The sequence below is a fragment of the Onychomys torridus genome, chromosome 15 (assembly GCF_903995425.1).
Source record: "Onychomys torridus chromosome 15, mOncTor1.1, whole genome shotgun sequence".
Lineage (NCBI taxonomy): Eukaryota > Metazoa > Chordata > Mammalia > Rodentia > Cricetidae > Onychomys > Onychomys torridus.
Window position 1 is genome coordinate 71685123 of NC_050457.1, and position 22315 is coordinate 71707437.

At 40.4% G+C, this 22315-nt stretch overlaps 1 protein-coding gene across 1 annotated transcript; it reads right to left on the bottom strand.

Moving 5' to 3' along the window:
• Nucleotides 1-2071: 2071 nt before the first annotated feature.
• Nucleotides 2072-20439, bottom strand: LOC118596387 (zinc finger protein 58-like). The gene is given in 5 exon segments (XM_036207258.1): nt 2072-4179; nt 4181-5889; nt 12507-12602; nt 13387-13513; nt 20381-20439. Coding segments are annotated over 4 exon segments (2364 nt in total). The 5' UTR covers nt 13511-13513; nt 20381-20439; the 3' UTR covers nt 2072-3744.
• Between the last annotated feature and the right edge of the window lie 1876 nt (nt 20440-22315).

Sequence of the window (22315 nt, forward strand, 5' to 3'; positions counted from 1 at the left end):
ACACACACACACACACACACACACACACACACACACACACACACACACACACTACTGAGCTACCCAATGGTAAAGCACTTGAATATAATGTAGGCTTTGTCTTAATGCCCAATACTACAAATTAGTCAATAATCTTTGTTCTTCTCCACTGACGCGCTGTCTGAGGTAAACATGGATCTGACTCCATAGCTTAAAAATAGCTGGATGTGAACACTGTAATCTGTACAGTGTAGAAGGTTCATCAGGGACACAGTAATGGTATAAATTGCTGCACAAAGTTAAAAGTACAACTCTCTCCCATAATCCATCTCAGGATTTTCCCTCCTGTTGGTAAGTCTCTTGAATAACTTTAAACTGTTGATCTATGTAAGAAATTCATTTTTTGGTGAGAGCTCTACCAGAATTTTACCAGTGTCTCCATGTTTTTTCACAAACACAGGTCCATAGTCACCACCATGTGTGACACAGCTCATTGGAACATTCTGGTGTGTGTAATGACCACTGGCCCATTACATTTTATTGGAATTCCCTATTCAGAGGTTTGATCTGCCATGTTCAATTTTCTTTGTCTTCCATGATACCTAATTAATTCCTGTGTGACATTGTGAAAATTGAGTGAATCTGCATTGAATTTCCCTTAGTTTGCCCAAATCAGGACACAGAAAGTCTTCTTTCTCAAATGCAAAGATATAAGAAGTATAAAATGAGCTCATTGGTGTTTGACAACAAAATACCTCACTTTAAATCTTTACCCTGGCAATCTCCCCCCAGGTTCAATTTCATTTCTTATTAGGAAAGGCAATTAGTCCATTCTTCAAAATCTCCTTTAGTTCCAACACTTTCAAACTTCAGTCTCTTGAATTTGTCATCCAATTTTGCAGTGTTTACATGTCATGGAGAACTGGAAATCTGCTATTGCAAAGGGAGGAGTAGGCATCTACCAAGCAAAGACAGGAACACAAGACATAAATGTGTGAAAATCCAAATACTACAGGATCACATGCATGGCATCTGAACTGAAAATTATGTCAACCTAAGTACCTGCATGGGGAGTGAATTACATATAGACTTGGTCTTGGGTTTGTTATGGATCTACAAGAGAATATAGTATGTTTCCAATGCATCTTAGCTGTCAACTGCACTGTTGCATGTAGTGACCTGTAGATGGGCTTTTTCGTCAGGACCGTTGGCTCCCCAATAATGACTCAGTGACATATTATTAATTGTGAAAGATCAACCAATAGCTTGGGCTTGTTTCTAAATAGCTCTTATAACTTAAATTAACTCATGTCTTTTAGTTTACATTCTTTAACCTGGCTCAGTTACCTTTACTCTGTGTTGCCCATGCTGCCTCCTGTGCATCTCCTAGCATCTTGGTCCTTCTTTTTCCCAGAATCCTCTGGGCCTGGAAATCCTGCCCAACTCTTGTCCATTCACCTTTTTACTAAACTAATCATAGTGACACATCTTCACAAGGCATAAAAAGATTATTCCACAAGAGTGACCACACAGGGACTGTTGGGAGGGACAATGTATATCCTACACATTGCCTCATGAAGCTGGTCTCTTTAATAGGGCTACAAAGCTCCATGTTGACATGCATGATGCATCTTAAATACCTACAAAACTAGTACAATGTGGAAAATGCTCTCCAGTTGGGGTTCCATCTTGGGATGGTGCTAGGCACCATAGCACTGTTTCTTTTGTCTGTGGGTGATGACCCTGGAAAGACTTTCCTACAAGTGGGGACTCTTCAACAGTATCTCATTTTTCAAATGAAATTGCACTTCCACAAGATAGAGACATCCATGCATGTACTCTTGTCTCAGAGCTCATTGAATGTAGGCTTACTACAAAGGACCAGGATTGCTCATTTAGGAGTTAATCTAAAAATTACAGATTTAACATTGTTTATAACTTTAAAGTCACTGTGGTTTAGTATGAGAATGGCACCTATAGGTGCATAAAATTGAATTGTTGGGCACCAGTTGGTAGGAACTGTTTGGGAAAGATTAGGATGTGTCCCTGGAGCTGGGCTTTGAGGATACAGAATCCTATGCCATTCCCAGTTACCTTTGCCTGTCTTCTATCTGTGGATCTGTCCTTCTATCTGTAAGCTCTGTCCTATTGTTCCGGAACCATGAGTGTCTGACTAAGCCATAAGGAAAGACATTGCTACAGTATTTCTATGTACACAGTGCTTCAAATTATAGCTGATACACTACTGTGAGGTGTAAACTGTGAGAAATGATTCTGTCAGAGTCATTATATATAGAAAGATTAATTACAATATGAATTTTATTCATGGGTAATGAGGATTGTTCATAAGGCTTTGTCTCACTATTTATATCTGTAGGGCTTCTAAACCAAACAAACTCTCTGATACTAAGGTATGAAGAAATATCAGTTCTCTTATCAAGTGAGCATGTCAGTTTTCCTTCATTCCTAAATTTCTCATGTTGAGTTTGGAACAATTGCTCAACATAGCTACTGTCTTCAATTTCACAGGTTTCTCCCTAGTGTGAAAATTTTGATGTTGATTTGGGGAAACATAAAAAAATAATTGGTCACATTCTTTACTTCTCTGGGCTTCTTTGCAGTGTAGATGCTCAGGTATAGAGGCTGGACACATCTACAGGCTTTGTGACATTGTCTCTAGTATGTCATTGGATGTTAACAGCAGAATTATGAAGAAGACTGAAAAGCCTTCCATATTCATTGCTGTCCTAGATTGATTTCTGTTGGGCTGATAATAAATGGCTGGACCAAATACAACGTGGGGGGAAATAATCAGTTTATTTCAAATTATGAGTTACTATTCCTCATCCAGGGGAAGCCAGGATAGAACATGAGGCAAAAACCATGGAGAATACTGCTTTTTGACTTGCTTCTTCTGGTTCATGTTCACCACAATTCTTATGTAACCAAGGAATTCCTGTGCAGGGTAGTGCTGGTTATCCTGGCTGTCTTCTCTTATATCACTTAGAAATCAAGAAAACACCCTGAACACAAGCTTATAAGCTAATATGATAGAAGCAAATAGCTAACTGAGAGTCCTTCAGATAATATTGGGTTGTGTGGTGTGGATATCTGCAGCTAGCTAACAAAGACCTCTGCACCTGCAGAGTCTCTCACCTATATCAACACTTTGTTGCTGATGAAGATGTGAATTATTATCTAAGCCTTGGGGACAGCTATTGAGTGTGTAGAGTGTTTCTGCAGTATGAAGTATCTGCAGATATATACAGTGTGAAGAAAAGGTAGAGAACTTGCTATGTTGATTGCTTTTGTTGGCTTCATCACAATGAATTCTCCAAATCTCATATAAACATGAGGAACAGCAAAGTCCTGGTCCTTTTCTGCACATGAGTAGGGTTTCTCTCAGGTGAGAATTACTGAGGTTGAATCAGGACTGAATAATAACTGAAACCTTCACTACATCCTTCACATTATAGTTTTGATTTTCAGGATGAAGATTGTTGTGTTATTTAAGATACAAGGAAACACTAAGTGTCAGTCATTCTGTTCATGTTTGGACTGTTTTGCTGCCGAATGAACGTTACTGATGGTAGAGGGTGTTGACTGAGAGTTATAGCATTCACCATTCTTCACATGTGCATAGCTTCCCTACTCAATGCATTCATTTGTGCTGCATAAAGTATAAATCATCATCAAAGGCTTTGCCACATTCCACATGCTTGTGGAACTTCTATTCAGAATGACTTATTTGAGGTCTTTGAAGGGCTACAAAAGCGTAAACTTTTTATTACATTTGTAGGATTTCTCTCCAGTATGAACTGTCTTGTGTCGAGAAAGGGTATTATGATTAACAAAGACTTTGCCGCATTCCTCACACTTGTGGTTATTCTCTTCAGAATGAATTGTTTTGTGTACCTTAACATATGAAGAGCAGGAAAATCCTTTGCCACACTCTTCACACTTGAATGGTTTCTCTCCAGTATGAACAATCTTGTGCTGATTAAGGGTGTACAGCTTAGTGAAGGCTTTCCCACATTCCCCACACTTGTAGGGATTGTCTTCAGAATGAATTATTTGATGTCTTTTAAGATCTGAAGAATAGGAAAAAACTTTGCCACATACTTCACACTTGTAGGGTTTCTCTCCAGTATGAGCTATCCTGTGCTCAGTAAGGACAGAAGGCTTAGTAAATCCTTTTCCCACACAGTTCACACTTGTAGGGTTTCTCTCCAGAATGAACTGTCTTGTGTCTCTTTAGGGTTGTACGTGTGGTAAAGGCTTTGTGGCATTCTTCACACTTGTATGGCTTTTCTCCAGTATGAATTTTTTGGTGCTTTTTAATGTCTAAAGTAGAGTAAAACATTTTGCCACATTCTTCACATTTACAAGATTTCTCCCCAGTATGATGTAATTTGTGCACAGTAAGGTATGAGAAAGTACAAAAGGTTTTTCCACATTCTTCACATTTGTGTGGTTTCTCAATGGTGTGAGTTCTCTTGTGAACACAAAGCTCTGGGCGAGTATGAAAGTCCTTACCACATACTTCACATTTGACAGGTTTCTCTTGACAATGAGTTCTTTTGTGTCTCTTCAGTTTTGAGGTATAGGCAAACATTTTGCCACATTCTTCACACTTGTGACATTTCTCTCTAATATGAACTATTTTATGCTGAACCAGGGAAGAATTACTAGAAAAGGCTTTTCCACAGACTTCACACTTGTACAGTTTCTCTTGACAATGAAGTCTTCTATGTTTCTTCAGTTTTGAAGTGGAGTAAAACATTTTCTCACATTCTTCACACTGATAAGATTTCACTCCAGTATGACATAATTTGTGCTGGATCAAGGAAAAATTATAAGAAAAAGCTTTCCCGCATTCTTCACACTTGAATGGCTTCTCTCCAGAATGAACAAACTTATGCTTAGTAAGGGTAGAAAGTGTAGAAAAGGCTCTGCCACATTCCCCACACTTGTAGGGATTGTCTTCAGAGTGAATTCTTCGATGCCTTTTAAGGGCTGATGAAGAGGAAAAACGTTTGCAACACTCCTCACACTTGTGGGGTTTCTCCCCAGTATGAGCTATCTTATGCTCAGTAAGTATAGAGGGCTTAGTAAATCCTTTTCCACATAGATCACACTGGTAGGGTTTCTCTCCAGTATGAATTGCCTTGTGTTTCCTAAGGGCTGAGTGATTACGAAAGGCTTTGTGACATTCTTCACAGTTATATGGTTTTTCTCCAGAATGAACTTTTTGATGTTCCTGAAGGTGTGGGGAACAGTAAAATATTTTTCCACAGTGTTCACACTTGTAGGGATTCTCTCCAGAATGAATTCTTTGATGCTGCTTAAGGAATGAAGGATAGCAAAAGGATTTGCCACATTCTTCACACTTGTACTTTTTCTGTCCAGAATGAATTCCTTTATGTTGGTTAAGGATTAAAGCAGAAGAAAATGTTTTCCCACATTCTTCACACTTGTAGGGTTTCTCTCCACAATGAATCTTTTGATGTTGCTTCAGGAATGAAGGATCATAGAAAGCTTTGCCACATTCCTCACACTTGTAGGGTTTCTCTCCAGAATGAATTCTTTGATGTTGCTTCAGCATTGATGGATAGTAAAATGATTTACCACATTCTTCACACTTATAGGTTTTTTCATCAGTATGATTTTTCTGGTGTATAAAAAGTGATGAGCGAGTATTGAAGGCCTTATGGCAATCTTTACACTTATAGGGTTTGTCTCCAGTATGAAGTCTCTGGTGTATGGAAAGTGTTGAGCGAGAACTAAGGGCCTTACCACATTCTTCACATTTGTAGGGTTTCTTCCCTGTATGAATTCTCTGGCGTTGAATAAGGAGTGAATTACAATCAGTGGCCTTGCTATAATTGTTACAATCACTGGATGTTGTTCCTGTTGAGCAAAAGTTGAGATATGATCAAAAGCTAAGCAATATTCTCTATACTTAGAATGATTACTTTTAAAATGGAGAGATTTACTCAAATATATTTAACCATAAATCAGAAACTATAGTGTGTTTTAACACCTATCATCACTGAGCATAATTCACAAAATATAGCAGTATGCAAAAACAATCTATACTTCTCCTAGAATAAGAGTACACCAAATGAGCAAAAATAATGGCATATATTTCAAAGTTAAATAGCTAAGTAAGTTGTAAGGGGATTTTACTAACAGAAATTAACCCACTGAAGTATAGCTGGTCATCTATGAAATTACAACATAGCCAAGAAAAAGTTAATTGATATTTATGAGATTGGACCAACATAAAAACTCACAATTTTTACCCAAGTATAGACTTTTATTTTTATATGTTCCATAACAAGTAGACTGTCAATATCAATATTAAATAAAATATCTTGAGGCTTTAGGATGGTATTTTATTTTTTATTTTGTTGACAAGAAAATATATGGTATTTTATTTTTTATTTTGTTGACAAGCAAATATATACCTCAAAGATATCAAATTATAAAAGAATTTTCAGGTACACTTATAAATAACAGAAACTATGCTGAAGGCAACATAGTTGTCAATGAATTGTTTTGTTTTGTGCTTTTAATGACAGAGTTTCTCTGCATAGGCCTGGGTGTCCCGGGTGTCCTGGATCTATCTCAGTCAACCATGCTAGCCTCAAACTCAGAGATCTTCCTGCCTTTGCCTCACAAGTGCTGTGATTAAGGCATGCACCACCAAGCCCAGTGATAAAATTACATATTTCTGTGAACTATTCATTAATTAAATAAGCATCGAGCAATGAATGGAGAGAAACAATGAATAAGGCATGAAAACAGGAGACTTGTATTTACCCATGAGGTAAAACTTCACAGAAACAGCACTCATAGATACTATTTCTTATAGCATAGATACTCTTTTTATCGTGGACTGTCCTGATAGATGGACAATCCATCCATAGGTAGAACATGTATGACAAATGATTACAGATGATGCACACTTCCAAGTAACAATGCAGAATATCAAATTGCAAAAAAAGAAAAAATACATTCTCCTAGATATATATATATATATATCTCCACAAATGTCATACATATTAAATCCTTAGTACTATATGACACAAAAAAATTATAAAGACAGTTTCATCATTCATAAATGAGACAAGTTTCATTAAATGAGTGTAAGTGATATGAAAGAAACTTATGTGTGAAGTTATTGTCTCACAATGATTTCACACCCAGGGATTTTAGAAATGTGTGCAAACTTTCAGAGGTGTAGAAAACAATTTAAAGTCAGTAATTGAAGTGCCCAAAGTGTCTGCATTTTGCATGAGTTTTACCCAACGACTCCCCCAGGTAGCCAATCCTGCTGAGAAAATGCCCCCATGCAGCCTCACCCACAGCTTTGGAAAAATCCACTCTTTTACAACATAAAAGACATTCTTTGAATCAATGGAAATGAAACTTGAAGTTTCAGGGTATAGCAGCCTTTGGTATGAGGTAATTATGGGTTTAGCCTTATGACCCAATCATGCCTTATGTTGAGTGGCTAAAATTGTCCCTGGCATGAGCCTGTTCTCCAAAACAGCAAAAAAGACTCATTATTATTATTATTATTATTATTATTATTATTATTATTATTATTTTTTGTGTTTTAATTTTACACATCAGCCATGGGTTCCCCTGTCCTCCCCCCTCCCACACCCACACCTACCTTCCCCTCATCCCCTCCCCTCTATTCCCATCTCCTCCAGGGCCAAGACTCCCCTGGGGATTCATTTAAACCTGGTGGATTCAGTACAGGTAGGTCCAGCCCCTCCTTCCAGACTGAGCATGTGTCCCTGTGTAAGCCCAAGGTTCCAAACATCCAGCTCATGCACTAAGGACAGATCCTGGTCCCACAGACTGGATGCCTCCCAAACAGTTCAAGCTATTCAATTGTCTCACTTATCCAGAGGGCCTGCTCCAGCTGGGGGCTCCACAGCCTTTCGTTCATAATTCATGTGCTTCCATTCGTTTGGCTATTTGTCCCTGTGCTTTTCCAATCTTGGGCTCAACAATTCACGCTCTTACAGTCCCTCCTCTTTCTTGACAATTGGACTCCTGAAAAGTCTCTTTATCTGAACTTCACTGAGTGGCCTTGAACTGCGTCTCCTGTGGATACAACACTTGGAGGTACCAGCAAAATTTCTGACAATCAGGAGCTTGCTTCATTCACTGTTACAGTGGTAGTGTCCCACTGAGACCTTCCTAGGCCCCACAAATATCTCACCAGGGCCAGAGAGCCAGAAATTTCCACTGTATTTCCTGACACCAAATCCAACTGACTCTGGCCCTCCAAGGAGTTCGGTGCAGGTATTTTTCTCTGGTCCAGATTGTGGTAAGTGGAAACGTATTAACACTGACTCCTTCCCTGTGTCTCCTTCTAAGAGTAAAGATGTTGATGGAAGAGCTAATAGATAGAAACTGTTGGTTAAGGGGCTGGAGAGATGGCTCAGTGGTTAAGAGTACTGACTCTTCTTCCAGAGCCCCTAAGTTCAATTCCCAGCAACCACATGGTGGCTCACAAACACCTGTAATGAGATCTGGCACCCTCTTCTGGCTTGCAGAACACATGCAGATAGAACACTGTATGCATAATAAATAAATATTAAAATTTTTTTTTTGTTAAATCCTTGTCTTATATCATTTCTGCAGATGCTGGATTAATAATTGAATAGTTCATTTAATGCATGCTGTCTCACTATTGTCTTAGCCTTACTTTTTGTCCCTATTCCTGACCTTCATCATAGAACAGAGAATCAGGCCACTGTTTGAGCTCACTTTGGCATCAAGGCAACTGGAAGCTACAGGGTTCTTTTGCCTTCTTGCCTATGGTCCATGAACAGTGCCAACCTCCTTTCCAAGGCTGCACTCATGGGTCTGGAAAACTCCATGTCTGTTCCTCTTCAAACAGCTCATCACTGGCACTGAGCTCCCCATTGTGGTCTTATCAGCACAAACCTAGTCAACTCCCAGCCCCGTGCTCAGGAAGATCTCCCCTGGGCTAGTGGAGATCTACCCATCTATGAACGATAAGGTCTGAATCAGGGCAGGGCCCCTTTTACTGCAGAACATAGGAGGCTATGTGAGCCATTAGGCCAGTGACTGCAGTGTGGGGAGAGCAGTACCCTCATGCATCAAAGGAGCCGCCCAGGTGTGGGTCCAGGACTCTACCTTACCACGGGCAAAGAGTGGCAGCCAGTTTTTCTCTGGGGAGAGCACCTTAGCTGCACTGCTTCTATGGGAGACTGGAGATAGAACATTCTTTCTGTTCTTGGGACTCCTTTGCACTATGGCTGAGGTCAGCCCTTGTCTCTGCTCCAAGCCTGGATACTTTTGCTTTTATTTCTAGAACTTTCTGAGTTGCGTAGATGTCTACTTTTATGGCTTTTGGTTTACGTAGCTCTAGGCTACTGGTACCAATGTATTTAAAACTTAGAGGTTTGACCCTACAAAACCAATATGTCCCTATCCCATAAAATCACTATATTATCCTAAAAATGTAAATCCGTGTAAGAGGGAAAATACATAAAGTACTATTCAGGTTGTCTGCCTATATCTACAGGCACACAATACATTTATGGGTATACAAATCACTGGCTTCAGTCTAATAAACAAATGCTTTCTGAATATAGATAATATATTTTGGAATTGTCATATGTTGTTTTAGCTCACTGAAAAGCTGGCTCCAGAGATAGAATAGGCACCATCCACCTCACACCCAAGGCTAATTGTCTCAGCGTTTCTCCCAATGCCCTGTCCTGGGTCAGGCTGGCTCCCTGACTCTCTGACAGGCAGAAGGAGAACATCAGGAAAAGACACCATGTACTTGAGGATAGCGCAGAGGTGAACTGTTTCCAAGAGAGGCTACTGTTATTTACCTCATGGTAGGAAGATGTGTAGAATAAAAACAACTAGTGGGATCCTCATCGTTAAGAAGAATAAAAGGGACACTCCATCTAAAATCAATCAATAATAACTCTGAAATCATAATCTGCTAAATTCTGTTAGATGCTGTTAACATCACTTTAATAATGATCATAATAAGTCCACAAACTATCTAAACCATGAAGACTGTTTTATGTTTTCTATAAAGTTTATCTCTAAACTTTCAAGGCACAGTGATTAACAGAATGTGTCCACAGGTAATATGAATGCATCACATTGCCCTTGCTGTGTAGTTTGGATTCAGCCTTCTTTTATTTAACTGATGTTGCATAGTAACTTCTAAGCTGAACAACAACCGTCTTCATAACTCTAGCTGTGTTGATAAAAGTAACCACAGCTGAGCTTGTTAAACGTTAATATTCCTTCAGCAATGGAGGATAGAGGCAAGGTCACTGAACCCTCACTTGAGTATACACTCATTTCTCCCAGCTAGTTATGGAATTGGGACTCAATTTTATGAGGTTTCAAGGTTTTCTGGAGGCACTAGGGTATATAGGCAAGAAAAACTAAAACTGGGTTGGAAGTCTACCTCTGCAGTCATGGGAAAGCTGTTGTGTGTACTGAGTAATGGTCCCCATGAAAATAGCTATTGCCTTACACCCTCCACCTGGGAAATTTTCTTACATCATGTGGTAAATTTACTTGTTAATGTTATGTCTCATTTGAAATTGCCTAATCAAGGGAGCTATACAAAGGTTCAGGTGGCTTTTCAAAGGGAGTAAATCATCTTAATTGATTCTTCACAATAAGTTACCAATTGAACTCATGACCTATACTCCCCCCTCTGAATTCTGGTTTACAAAAAAATGCTCTCTCATCCACGTTTATTCATATCTCGAAAGCTCTTATGGAGATGTAACTCTACTCTCTCAGGACCAGTGGAACCATTTAACAAAGTTATAAAAGTCGTAAATATGAAGTGATATCTCTGAAAAGTGTTAAATTGTTTTAGATAAGATAAATTATAAAAGAAGAGACCAAAAGCATAAAAGCTTTAAGAGAAGTCACAGTAGGTCTGAATACATTGTATGGGACTTACGCAAGATGATATCCCTAATAGTCAAAAGATGTTAATGTTCTAGGGTTACAATGGTCTATTATTGCTAACAAAAACTGATATAAAGATATCTATCTGGTCACTTAGTTTCTTTGCTAACTTTGTTAAACGTTAGCCATCTGGAGTGACTGATTCATGACAAGAACTTTGAGAGTAATTAATTTTCCATCTTTTTGTTCTTACAGGCTTGCCTGTCCTGGGTCTTGCTCTATAGACCAGGCTGGCCTCTAACTCACAGAGATCCGCCTGGCTCTGCCTCCCAAGTGCTGGGATTAAAGTGTACCACCACCACCCAGCCAGGTGTCTTCTTATAACGGTTAACTTTACTATTCTTTCCTCTGTATGTATTCTTTGTTAGTTTTTCTGTTTGTTTGTTTTTTTGCTTTGTTTTATTTTTTGGGGTGGGGGGAGGGGATCCTTGGCTGTCCTGGAACTCACTCTGTACACCAGGCTGGCCTGGAACGCCAAGATCTGCCTGCGTCTGCCTCACAAGTGCTGGGTACCACCACTGCTGGCAAATACATTCTTTGTGATAAAGCAAATACTCATATAGAGTATCTGTAGGATTGATTTAGATTTTGTAAAGGTATACTATAAAGGAATTAGGAAACTAAAGTTCCCAATCTCTTCATGGACTGTATTTATGGTTTAAAGTTTATTTGGTATAAAAGAACTTAGGTATAAAAATTGTGAGTTTTTAAAAAAATTTTTAGAGGCTGGGTTTCTCTGTGTAGCCCTGGCTGTCACAGGACTTGCTCTGTAGACCAGGTTGGCCTTGAACTCACAGAGATCCATCTGCCTACATCTCCTGAAAAATGGGATTAAAGGCATATGCCACCACTGCCCAGCTTTGTTTTATTTTGTTTGTTTTACTTTGCTTTTTAAAATTGTGACTTTTTAAACTCAAAATTTTAATAAGGATAACTTACTTCCATTTATAAAATTCCAATATATGATAGTTACTAATTTATTGAAAGCTGATACAAAACCAGTAGTTAAGACACAATAGTTATTTATAATGACCTTATTAATTAATTATCAATCCTTAATGTGCCCCAAAGTGTGTTGTGTTTGTAGTCCTGCTAAATACAAATGTAATTCATTTTCCCAGACAGTATTAAAGGGAGACACTAATTTCTACTTTTAATTATACAGTCCTCTGTACATGTTATCAGAGTTTAGCATAAAGCAAGTATCTCAAACAAAGGTCAACTTAAAGTTTGTTTAATATGCAATAATATTCAAATATGAGGTATATTAAAAAAAAAAACTGGATCATTGAATGTTGGAGTAAAAAAGAGGCAAATATAAACTTCACTTGCATTCAGGACACACCCAGAATCAAAGAGCACATTTACCCTCCAATCTGACACATCCCCTCCCAGAGTAAACAGGATGCCTCATCAAAGGATAAGGTTGAAGGGAATAGGACATCCCATGTGGGAAAGCCTGCCTCTCTGTTGGATCTCTGGACTTCAACTCTGTCCCCTGACCCCTCTTTTCTACACACCTGGATGCAGAGGGGCTGGAGTTTGTTTCTTCACATCCCAAGGCCCTTGTCTTTGCTCCAGAAATGTCACCAGGTGTGGCTTAGAGACAGTAAGACCTGTTAGTAGGAAAGAGGAACAGGATGGTTTGGGTGTTCTTCCACTAGGAATTGACTTGCAACTTACAGTACGCTGCTTATGAGAAAAGAAATGATGTAATCAGGGGCTGGAGAGACGGCTCAGAGGTTAAGAGCGCCGACTGCGCTCTCAAAGGTCCTGAGTTCAATTCCCAGCAACCACAAGGTGGCTCACAACCATCTGTAATGAGATCTGGCACCTTCTTCTGTGTACATAATAAATAAACAAATAAATCTTAAAAAAAAAAAATGATGTAATCAATGATTGCAGGCAATTAGTTCCTGACATGATTTCTGATAGGTATATTAGAATATTGAAGAGGAATTTACAATCTGCAGATTCTAAGCTTCAGCTAAAAGGAAAAACGTTAAAACTGAATTGTAGGTTGGGGATTTAGCTCAGTGGTAGAGCGCTTGCCTAGCAAGCACGAGGCCCTTGGTTCGATCCTCAGCTCAAAAATAAAAAATAAAAAAAATGAATTGTGAAACATTTCCATTAACATGAGTGCTCCATGCCTCATGCCATTGAATTTCTCCCAGTCCCACTAGAGTGAAGGATGCATGCTTCCAACACAGACAGGTTAAACGTACAAAAAGAAAAACAATGAAATGTTTCTTACCTATATAGCAACCTCCCTAATTTTTCTTAAAATGAAAAACATGAAATTCGCTGCTGAAAAGCACAAATTCCCATGAGATACCATACACAGTAGGGAAGCTACATGTTGATGTTGAAATAAGAATTCACTATGGATGAGATCCTCACCCAGGAACACAAGGTTGCTGTAATTCTCCAATATCACATTCCTGTACAAATTCCACTGAGCAGGCTCCAGGCATTCCCATTCTTCTGGAGTAAAATCAACGGCCACATCCCAGAATGACAGCATCTCCTGAAATATAGACCAATGAATAATATCACACTTTTCATTAATTAAAACCACTAAAAATTATGTAAATACTAAGATGCACTGGGTTGGATAGTTCTGTCAACTTGCCACTGGCCATTTGAGAAAGAGAAGCATAACTGAGAAAAGATCTCCATATGATACAACTTTCTTGAATGGTGATAGATATGGAACAACCCAGCCCACTGCAGGTGGTGCCAGCCTGGGCTGGTGGTCCTCAAAGGTATAAAAACGTAGGCTGGGCAGGCTGGAGAGATGGCTCAGAGGTTAAGAGCACCGACTGCTCTTCCAGAGGTCCTGAGCTCAATTCCCAGCAACCACATGGTGGCTCACAACCATCTGTAATGAGATCTGGTGCCCTCTTCTGTATACATAATAAACAAACAAACAAACAAATAAATAAATCTTAAAAAAAAAAAAGTAGGCTGAGCAAAGCTTGGAGAACAAGCCAGGATGCAGTGTTCCTCTATGGCCTCTGCTCTAGTTCCTGCCTCCAGGTTCCTGCTTAGACTTCCCTCAGTGATGGAGTGTTGCCTGAATAATAATCAGCAAATACAGAAATAGAAATACTTTGGGAATATTTAAAATACACTAGATATTGCTCTGATCTTATGTTCATTTCCCTTTTCCCCTTATTTGTCTGACATGTACTGATGGGTTTGCAATATTCCTAAAGCATGCTTTGAATATTTGACCCCTGTGCCTTGGTGTGCTGTAGCTGAGAATTATGATTGTTGATGCAAACTATTTTCTTATTTCAAAATATTCTATGAATCAAAATTTTTCTGCTTTTCATATATTATTGAGTAAAGCCCTAACATAATCTGTATTAGTTAGGTTTTCCATTGCTGTGAAAAGACACTATGACCACAGCAACTCTTAAAAATGAAACATTTAACTGGGTTGGCTCACTTACAGTTTCAGAGGTTCAGTCCATTATCATCAGGATGGGGAGCATAGTGGTGTGCAGGCAGACATGGTGCTGGAGGAATGGCTAAGAATCTTACATTTTGACTCAGAGGTAATAGGAACTCAACTGACTGTCACACTGAGGGAAGCTTGTGCAAAAGAGACCTCAAAGCCCACCTCCACAGTGACACACTTGCTTCAACAAGGTCACACCTCCACATACTGCTACTCCCTTGGGAGCCACTTTCTTTCAAACTACCACATAATCTATGAGAGCAACAATATTATTTTTCCTTTTTTCTTACTGCATGAAAGATATTGGGAATGTATACATTAAAGGGGTATTTGATATAATTTTAAGGGTAAGTTTTGCATAGCCTTTTCATCGGTTTTCAGTGTGTTCGTCTCCCCAAACACCATATTTGAGGCTTCTGAAATGAACACTAGATAAAGCTTACACATATCCAACATTTGGAGCAACAGTACAGTGAGCATTGATCACCCTCTTATCATACTGTTCCAGAATATCCATTGTTTAAAAAGTCCCCAAGCCTCAGATTCCTGATGTCCCTGGCTAATGGAAAACCATTATATCTCCAACTTTTGTGGAGTTACAACTCTGCATGTAGCATATTGATATGATCAAGTAGTACTTTTCCATGCCTGAAATAATTCTCAGTTTCATCCATATTGTCACAAACACCATGAATTTATCCCTTTTGAAAATTGTTTAAAATATAATTACACAATCTTCCCTTTTCTGTCCTTATTCCAACGCCTCCCATGCCCACTTGTTACTTCTTCTGAAGTACATTGTGTCTTCATCTTTAATTATTATTGTTACATGTATATGTTCATACATATGCACACATAAATAAATATGAACTTCTGATTCTGTTCAGTGTTGTCTACATGGATGTTTTGATGGCTGACTCCTTGGTGTTGGATAAACAGTTGAGAGAGAGGACTCATCTATGGGGAAGACTGTAGATTCCCTGCTGCAAGAAATCATGTATATTAGCGTTTTCAGATCATTTTCAGGCAGTCACATTGTTGAGGTATCATGAGTGCAATTTCCCTTCACTCTGTAGAAGACACAACCTCACAGCACACACAACTGACCTTTGCTTCATATGATCTAATAGCTCCATCTCCAGAGATATTCCCTGAGCCTTATGTGCAGGAATTACGATGATTACAATGTAGATGTATCCACTGGGACAGGGTACCACACGATCATTCTACTCTGTATTTTGGTCACTGTGGTTTTCCATGATGCTCTCTGACTACTACAGAGAGAAGCTTTGAGAAGCTGTGAGAGCTACACTTACCTATAGTTCTAAGGGAAAGATTTGGAATGCAATTAGGTATTATGATGGTCTCGTAAAGTAGTAGTAGCAGGAACTCCTCGAAGATCCATGACCCAACTAGCTGTGAGTGGCAGCCTATGATTCCAGGCAGGATTTGCCTACTCTTGAGCAGGACTTAAGTCCAATTAGACAGCCAGTGTCCATGCCACGATATGACAGTCACTGCTGCACCCTTAGTGATATCTTGCCATATTGGTCATTGTTGTGGTTCACAGGAACAACAGCTAAACACAACTGTTTATCACTCCTCTCCCTTGGGAGCTTGCAAAGCCCTTTCCATCACTATGAAAACTTGGACTCAGGTAGGAGGCTTTCTGGTCAGATCCAGCTCCAGTCCTCTGAGTCTTGTGTCTTTCAAAGTGCAAGGTATTTTCAGCATGAGGAGGAGGATGGCTACAGTCAAAAGACTTTTGGTAGAGAGGAAAAGTGTGTTTGGAAAGAATGATTACATTGAAATAAACATCTCTTATCTCAAGGGCAGAATGCAGAGGCACTGGAGGAAGATGGATCCCCAATTCACAGTACACTGAAGAAAGTTAGTGAATAGAAAAATCCAGTAATTTCTCAAGAAAAAGCAACTAAACTCTGTTGAAAGTTTCTCTGTAGCTAGTAGAACACATCCCCACATTTTCAAATAAATGAAAACCACAGATTCCACTCTTCCATACTTAGGAGATCACCGACAACAGGTCAGCTTGGAGAACTGCAGGAACTCTGGGCAGAGTGAAGATGGAAACACTGTTCTCTCTGAGAACTGGAGCAGGTCCCCAGTGATGAACTGACTGCAAGGACCTCTCCCCAACGCTGTCCAGCACCCGTTACCACTGTTCTGGATGGGGAGTGTTGCTGTGCTAGGCCACTCTCTGCACTGGGCTTCTGTGGATGAAAGGCAGAAGGCCTGCCATCATGGTCCCATTCAGTTGGATTTTAGCTGATATAATTAAAAACAGACATTTCAGGGGCAGTTGCAACTGGCAACGTTCATTTTCCATTGAGAAGGGAGGCAAACAATATCAGGCCTGAGAAGGACAAACTGTGATTCATTCAAAATTGCTGCTAACTCAAACTAACTACCAGATGGTTCACTGGAGACCAACTGTCCTTCCCTGAATGGTGGCTGGTCCTAGAGACAAGCCTCCAATAACAGAACAGACAGAGCAGAACTCCTACAAATTCTCACATGCCCTCTCAGTATCCCCAGGGAGGTATTTCTTGCACCATCCAGACAATCCTGACTACCTGGAGACTGTGGGGAAATCAAAGCTCCTTGCAAAGAGAGGGCTGTGTTACTGAGCAGGCTCCAAATCCCAGTGACCCTCCGTTCAGACCCAGCCTGTCTCTCAATTACAGAACACAGTGCTTTAAAAACTCACCACAAAGAACATGAAGAAGGAACTCACAGGTCTTTGTCCCAGCTTTTGACTCAAATGAGTGAAGCACCCAACAATTAATTTTTGCCTTAAGTTATCACATTTGGCTCTACTACAACTTAGCATATGGAAATGACCCATGGGAGACCATATGTCATGTTTTTATTGGAAATATGGAATGTATAATTAGAATATTAGTTCCAAAATATATATTACATGTTTTGCTTTTTGTATGTTAGATGTCTAGATGTACCTGTGGATTTTAAAGAGAGAGTACATTGTTCCTGAGTCTTCCTTTTTTTTAAGTTTTTTTATTTTTTTTATTTTTGTTTTTTATTGTGAGTGCTCTCCATGAAATAGTAAGTGGAGTGTGTCCAGTCAACAGTCAGGACTCACATTCTCACCTGACTTACTTTATGTAGCTACTGCCAAGAAGAGAACAATGGGTTGCAGTTCTGAAAGAGTCCACCAGGCAATTAGACATGCATTGTTGACTCAAAACACATCACTGTGCTTGAAAATAACTACTGATGGATTCCCTGACACACATTTTTATAGCCCCCCAAAAGAAAGTAAAGAAAACCTGTTTCTCAAGTTTATTTCTTGCTTATGGGTTGACTCCTTTTCAAACCTGTCCAAATAGCTTTGGCATCTACTCTCTCTGGCCTCTGACTGATGTCTTACATTTCTCCAGGAACTGATTGTTGACCCAGCCACCTTCCCTTTAGTTTTGCATGAGCCATAACAGGATACTACACTGTTCGCATATAAGTCTGTAAAATTGAGCAACCCCTTCTCTCATATCATCACTCACACAAACATTAGCGTACCGCGAAAAGAGCTTGGAAAAAGTAGGCAGGACTGGACACCATGAAATACTGTACTCCTCCCTGTGGAAGAGGAAGGAATCCCACCTCACAAGTTTGGCTGACTGTTTGGATATGGCAACACCAGTATATTGTTTGTATATGGCAGTGTCCACAAGGTGGAGGGTGTTTGTCACTATCCACATGCAGAGTTTCACTCTAAGTGTAAAGAATCATTGCACACAGAGCTGAATCTGGGGTACAAGGAATGGGATGTCATCAAAGCAACAGAGAAAGAGATTGAAATGTAAACCACAGAGGGCTGCATCAGTCAATAAGTCAGAGTGAAAGGGAAATGATGGGAGTCTCAGATTATAATGAGTCAACAGAACTTGCGCAATCCAGTTTTTAAAGTCAGCAAAGTTTGATTGAATGGATTTCTGGTGTGGTACTGGTTGTAAGAAACCTCAAATGAACCATAAATTTAGCACATCTATACACTATGTTTAAATGTTTTCTGATGGGACTGGCAAGATGGCTCAGCAATTAAGAGCACTGGCTTCTCTTCCAGAGGACCCAAGTTCAATTTCCAGAATGCACATTGCAGCTCACAATTATCTATAACTCCAGTTCCAGGGCATCTGACACCCTCACACAGACATATGTGCAGGCAAAACACTAATGCACATGAAATAAAAATAAACCACTTAAAATAAATAAATAAGGTTTTCTGACACAAACTCAGGTAGCATAGGTTGGCCTTGATTTGCTAAAGGATCACCTTGTGCTCTTGCCTCCCCCTCACAAATGCAGAGACAACAGGGATGTGCCACAGAGTAAGATGAAGTTTCTTTTCTTTCTAGTCTGTTTACTACAAATTAAATGAATACACACAGGTCTGTACATTATAAGTAAGCATGCTACTGCATCTGCATGCTGTACAGAGAAAGTATCAGTTTTGATGGAAAAGGCAGCATACTTTTTCCATCTTAAAAACATAAAACACGCTACCATTTTCTTGCAATTTATTAACATTAATGATCAAGTGCCGATTATTTTAATTTTAGTCACAAAAGACACAGAAAATACTGGTATTTAAGATGAGGTGGTTTGAAGCCTATGTTTCCTAGGAGTAGATTTCAATGTCATAAGTCAGTCTCCAGCTCACAAACACTTGGTTTGACTGAAAAGTGAAAATCACAAAGGACAGGATGAGGAGCGAACACCGTGCCGATCACAGGACCCTGAGTGAGCCAGGGTCTTTACTCCTTACTTCCTTCTCTTAGTGTTTATGACATAGTATAAGTTCTTGAAGGAAACACTCCCATAAGCACTCTACAGGGACATCACGGAAGCTGAACGCCACATTCAGTGACAGGTGAACAGAAACAGAGTACACAGAAGCATGGGGGAGGTTGTGAATGGAGAACAATGCACACAGGCTGTCAGGTGTGCAGGGCTATGGTTCCTCCACAGAGTCTCTCAAGCCCCCCTCCAATCACTAAAAATCAAATCTGTCCTCACGTCTCCATCCTGAAAGGCGTCCACACTTCCAACATCACACAGTCTCCAGCAGAACAGGATGAGTTGTTATCTTCTATTATTTTTCACCCCACACTGTAGGATCAACATTGCTGGGACAATGCAAAGCTCAGCTTATCCCCTTTATGCATGGTTCTGCCTCCCTATGGGAGTGTAACTGTGAGGATTCAGCTCACAGGATTGGAGATGTGGGAGATTCCTTTTCAGAGTGAACCGCCCTTAAATCCACAGTTCATTCCAAAGAAAGTGGGAGAAACATCATGTACACCACCGGTCTTCCTTGCAGAACTCTGTCCAGGGAACCTAGCCACTTGATAAACTTCAGTCAACTAAAACGAGAATATTGGCCAACCATAAAGTAAAGAAAGGACCAGATAGCCCTTGCCTAAACAGACTGAGAAATCAAATAACAGCCATGTGTGAATGAGTTCCCAACACCACCTCCAGCCAAAGACTGTCAGAAACTCATCCAGGCAATCCTGGTTCTCCCAAGCTTCCCCATGCCTGAAGTACCAAGCCTGATCTCCTGTCCCTGAAGCACAAGGAGGATAAAGACTGCAGCATGCCTTGCTACAAAGTGGTCATTCCCAGCATCAGCCCCATCGTCTTCTCCCCAGCCCTGACCTGCACCTTGATTGTGGCCCAGGCTAGTTCAGCACAGCTCCTCTAAAGGCTTAGATTCCACCCCTCCTCTGCTCCCTTCAAGCCTCACAACGCTACGCCCTCCCCGCACTGTCCCTCCGGCCTGCCTGGTTGCGTTGCACCCTGGACCAACCTCCATGTCAGAGACGCACCCCAAGAGCGGAGCAGGACTGGATTCTCACCAGATTTGGAAGAGGATGCACGTGTGCTCACCAAAAGCTGAATGGCGATTTCCAGCGTAGCTCCTTGTTTTGTCGGAGTCTCGGGGACTACATTTCCCAGAGGTCTTGGGAATTCCAGGAACCATGGGAGAGAGATTTCCACTTTTCTGGATTTCTGCCCCGAAGTCTGTAGAACCGGTTGGAGGGTAAAAGCCGAATCTTCACCTGGACAGCTGTTTTCAAAGTTCCAGATTCACAACAAAGCCACACCTAGTCCCCTCATCTCAGGAGAAGTAAGTCCGAGCCTCATGGAGTTTGTAGGGCCGTTTCTGTAAGGGAATCTAACTGTTGTTTTAATTCAAAAGCAGAAACTTTATACCTCTAGACCCTGATCATCACGTCTACACAGTTTTTAAAGTTTTTTTTTTTTTTTTTAATCACTCGTAATAAAAGCTGGTGTTTCTATGGCTGTCAGTGTGCCCGTGCAGGCTCTATTCAGGAGTAGAGTGGGGGCAGGCACAGTTCTTCTTTTCTTTGCAGTCCATGGCCCAAATTAAAATGTTTTTTTTCTCCCCCATTATATAAATCATCAAGAAAAAAACACATTTAGTTAAACCGTTGGTACATGCCTACCAAGTAGTCTCAGGGGCCCAGTAATATTCCTCTTGTCCAGACGAGTTAACCCACCAGGATGAAAAGCAGACATCAGAATAAGGGAAAGTGCCTAGGCTAAATGTTTTCAATATTAGATATCTTCCAGTCCATTGTAAGCCCTCTGACGTTAATTTGGGCTGTCCCCAGTCACAGATTTGTCAGTCAAAGGCTGACTATCTGGGTAGTTCCTATCCCTACATAGTGCAGGGGCTGGGGGCGGGGCATGTCTAGGGGGCGGGGCATGTCTGAGCATAACTGGTAATTCTGGCCAATTTCTAGCTGGGAATGAATGATCCAGCAGTGGACCTTGTTGATAATAGAAAAGGGGTTTGGGGATACCTCAGCTTCCTAAACAGTTGGAGACAGGACTTTGGCCCTGTGTGTATTAAGAGGGGAGAGTTGGTTTGGGCCTTGACACAGACAGGCAGGAGTTCTTTGGTCTGGGGACCTGGATTGTAAATCTATCCCCACGGTCCCTTCTTGTGGCAGAGAGTATGATTCTCCAAGTTCCCCCTGTTTTCCAAAGGCCAATCCTTTTAACGGATTTCCAGGCCTTTCATTTTTGTGGCCACTGGATTACATTCTCTCCTTGAGGGTGGAGGTGGGGCTTTCTTTCTGTATATATCTATATATCCGTGTGTTTTCAGGAATCCTCTATTTCTCAATCCTCTGGGGAAGATAAAGCTCCTTGGTGCTGAGAACTTAGTCTAGGGTGTCCTGTCTACATCCATTCCTAGCATTACAGGAGAAACAGGTTAAATATCTCTTTCTTTTGAAGGATGCCTGCATGTTTAACTTTCCTGGCTTTTCCAGTACTTTTTTGCCCTCTACAAAGTAGCTTGAAGATATTCCATCAGGACAACTATTGGTGAAATTATTAAGGCCACTCCACGTAGTTAAAAGGGAGGTTTATTTTGTGGAGTAACTTACAAATGAAGGGATAGATTGTAGGGTCTGGCAAAGGTATGGCGCAGTCCGGTGGTGTTCTCTGGAGAACTCTGCTTGGTCTACCTCCAGCGTCCAGGGTCCCAGAACCAAGAGAGACCTCTCCTCTCGATCCTGGGTCTTCAGCTTCCTCCCTCAGCCCCGTCTTGTGGGCGTGACCATTACCGAAGCCTCAATGGGGGTTGGAACTTCCAGGCCAAGGCTGGGATGGCTACCCACTACATCTCCCCCTTTTGTCTAAATAAGAAGGTTCTAACCTAATACAAGACTATATACAAAGAAATGGTTATCAAATATTGTCCAGGAGTAATGAGGGATAATGACCTAGATAAGTTGGAATTACAATCAATGCAAACAATATCAAGCAAAAAACACATACTAAAATCCA